Raw genomic sequence first — 3,460 nt, 5'->3', positions numbered from 1 at the left:
AAATAAAAATAAAAATGTTATCATAAATTATGGCGGTTGAGATGTCATTTACTTTAAAATATTCATTTGTCCAAAGACAAATGACAGATTCTTATATTTTTTAATTTTTGGTTTTTTTTTTATTAGTACATGTTTACAGTACATAATAATTACATTCCCTGTGTGGAGTTAGTATTTGTACATAAAGCATCTTAGCAAATTATTTTAATTTACATCCTTAGCAAGTGGATTTAATTATGCTCTGCTTTGATTGAATTGCAGGAACGTTTACTATGCAGTATGTGGTTTTTGCAACTTGTTTCAATTTTGCTTATACCAGAGATAAATTCTACTTAAAACTACATATTTTACAGTAGATTGAGGAAAAGAAGAGAAAGGGAAAGGAATTCCAATCAAAGATAGACAGGTAGTTTCCAGAAGGGGACCTGATACAACAATGACAAAGGTTTCGTTACTCATTAAAGCATATGGAACCAGGAAATGGCACACAAATTTCAGCATTTCACTTTAAGGGACTTGCAGAGGACTTGCACCTGAAGCCATTCATGTTTGAACATTTCCTCTTGATGTACTTGACCACTGTACTTGGAAACCTGCTGAACATTCTTTCAGTGATTTCAGACTCCCATCTGCACACACCCATGTACTGTTTCCTCTCCTATGTGTCCTTTGTGGGCACCATGATGCGAAAGATACTGGTGAACCTGCAGTCACAGAACAATGTCGTAATATATGAATGTTGCCTCACTCAGATTTTTTAATATTATGTATAGTGTTGGAAAATGTCCTCCAGGCTGTAATGGTTTATGAACACTACGTGGTCATCTGTCATCCACTGCAGTACACAGTCATCAGGAAGCCCTGGCTCTGTGGCTTGTTGGTCTTGGTGCCCTGGATCATAATTGCCCTGAATTCCTTCTTATATAGGTTAATAATGTCATCGTTGATCTTCTGTGTAGTCTTTGAAATCCCAAACTTTTTCTGTAAGGTTAATCATGAATTCACCTTATCTTCTGACATAATTCTCAATAACCTGATGAAATCTATTGCAACTTTGCTACTGGGTGTGGATGACTTGATTGGCATCCTTTACACTCGCTCTATTTTCCTCCACACATGCAATAGCCTCAGCTCAGGGGAGAAATGAAGCATTTTCCACCTCTGCTTCTCACCTCTCATGTGTTTCCTTATTTTATGACACTGGGATAGGTGTGCTGTTTAGCTCTGCTGTTAGCCAAAACCCATACTCAAGTGCAACAGCATTGGTGATATACATATATAGCTAGGATAACTGTATTGCTGAAGTCCAATGGTTTATTGAAGGAACACTTAATACCTATTTTTTTTCTTTTTGACCAATTTTGCATGCTTATATCTGGTAATCTGAACAACTAATTTGAAAGTAAGATATTATGCTATCTTACTTTTCTCTTGTTACTTAACATCATGATCATTTGTTACAAAAAATGGTAAATAAGAACATTTATGTAATTTTATGCTAGAAGAAATGTTAAGACCACAGATTTGCATGATTAGATCTATTTCTCTATAGAGCATAACATACTAATAGTAAAAATACATGACAAAAAGTGACCTTTATGTACAATGTAGTACTACTCTACCAGAAAGAAGGATAAAGTTGAATCATCTGTAACTAAGTGGAACCATCTTGAGAACATATTATTAAATGAAATAAATGAGACACCAAGGCTTAAGTATTTGAAACTGGACCCTAATTTCTCACTGTATACTAAGCTGAAATAAAAATGGTTCAAATCTCTAAACATTAATATAGAAACCTTAAACCTTCTGGAAGACAAAGTAGGTAAAACACTTGAAGGCATAGGAGTAGGATAAGATTTTCTATTTTCTCCTTGAAGACATAGGAGTAGGAAAGGATTTTCTACTTTCGCTTAAATATCACATGATTTCTCTTACATAAGAAACCCAAAATATAAATAACAACCAAATAAAAGCTATATAGTAGGACGTATGGTGAGAGATCTTTCCCACACTAACATGTTTTATAATACATAATTGGCATTTATTCCATTCATCATGATTCCATTTAATTATTCAGCTTGGTGTTCACAGGGCCTGCTATTGTCACTGGCAAAACTTATCAACTGCAAGCCTCCAAGTGAAGTCTGCACCGAAAGACAATTTGAATTAATGGATTAACTCATTTCAAAGAAGAATTTATACATGATAATATAAATATAAATACTTATAATGTTGTATTACTATCAAACAATTGCTTTTCTTCTATAAATGTAATCATTTCAGTGTGTGAGACTGGTGTCTACTTGTAAGAGGGTTTAATCATTGATGATTTACTGGAAATTTTTATGTTATATTGTGAAATTATCTTTCTGTTTCTGCTTGAAAATTTCCACATAGAAACATGAATTGTTTCACTTTTTATATGAAATATTATCCCCTTTCTGAATTTTGTCATAACCACAAGAGGGATAGTGAATGAAAAATAACAACCTTGTAAAGTATGCATGTACTTCATGCTTACAAATCACTTTGATCTCCATGATAACATGATTCACAAGAGCTTGTATTGCTTTCTGGTCATATGCCTTTAAATTATGAGTCATCTGTGGAGTAGCCAGCAGAAATATTTTCCCATTGTAGGTTGTTCACTATACTAACTGAATCTTTTGCTGTACATAAGCTTTTTAGTCATACAATCCCATTTGTTGATTCTTGCTGGTATTTCCTGTGCAAACTGAGGTGCTAAGTAGAAAATCCTTTCCTATTCCTATGTCTTCAAGTGTTTTACCTATTTTGTCTTCCAGAAGGTTTAGTGTTTCTATTTCAATGTTTAGAGATTTGAATCATTTTTATTTCAGCTTAGTAGATAGTGAGAGATTAGGGTTCATTTTCAATCTTCTACGCACAGATAACCAGAATTTCCAACACCAGTTGTTGAATAGGCTATTTTTACTCTAACGTAAGCTTTTCGACACTCTTTAAAGATTAAATAGTTGATTATGTCTGGGGAGGTTTGTGTGTCCTTAATTCTGTTCCATTGATTCATGTGTCTGTTTTGTTCCAGTACCATGACCTTGTGCTGCTGAGCTAAATCCCCAGCCCCTAAGCCTGAATTCTTGAGTTAGGAATTACTGCTGTCCCTCTCCTTGGGTGTAATGATGGGTTCAGCAGAAAAATTCACTGGCACTCCATTGTCCTCTGAGTCACATTATTCCTATGTAATCAATTCAACTTCAGAAGTAACAAGCTATTCTTTTGCAGTAGAATCTATCAAGGGTAGTAGAGAAATTTCATATCATATGACCTGTTTTTGGTCTCTCTTTAGTCTAGAGAAGTATTCCGTAACTATAGTGTAAGCATTATAACAATCCTAGCCTTGAGCCACAGTAAATGTGCACCAAATGCATTGGATGTATCTCCGCTACTAATAAAAAACCCCACAAAATTCAACAGTAGT

The 3,460-nt window shown here is 34.4% G+C and overlaps 1 protein-coding gene across 1 annotated transcript; it reads left to right on the top strand.

The window, feature by feature from the left end:
• Window positions 1-467: 467 nt before the first annotated feature.
• LOC106147652 (putative olfactory receptor 7A2) lies at window positions 468-1,147 on the top strand. The gene is made up of 2 exons (XM_013510162.1): window positions 468-725; window positions 794-1,147. Exons 1-2 carry the CDS (start codon window positions 468-470, stop codon window positions 1,145-1,147), a joined length of 612 nt encoding a protein of 203 aa, XP_013365616.1.
• The last annotated feature ends 2,313 nt before the right edge of the window (window positions 1,148-3,460 follow it).

Source organism: Chinchilla lanigera, unplaced genomic scaffold (assembly GCF_000276665.1).
Source record: "Chinchilla lanigera isolate Chin_1 unplaced genomic scaffold, ChiLan1.0 scaffold00225, whole genome shotgun sequence".
NCBI lineage: Eukaryota > Metazoa > Chordata > Mammalia > Rodentia > Chinchillidae > Chinchilla > Chinchilla lanigera.
This window is presented reverse-complemented; position numbering and strand designations above follow the sequence as displayed.

What these genes read in the sequence shown, in the direction of transcription:
- LOC106147652 (XM_013510162.1), top strand. Translation starts at nt 468, where the DNA reads ATGGAACCAGGAAATGGCACACAAATTTCAGCATTTCACTTTAAGGGA. An exon ending in TGCAGTCACAGAACAATGTC is followed by an intron (nt 726 to 793) that starts GTAATATATGAA and finishes AATGTCCTCCAG; the next exon opens with GCTGTAATGGTTTATGAACA.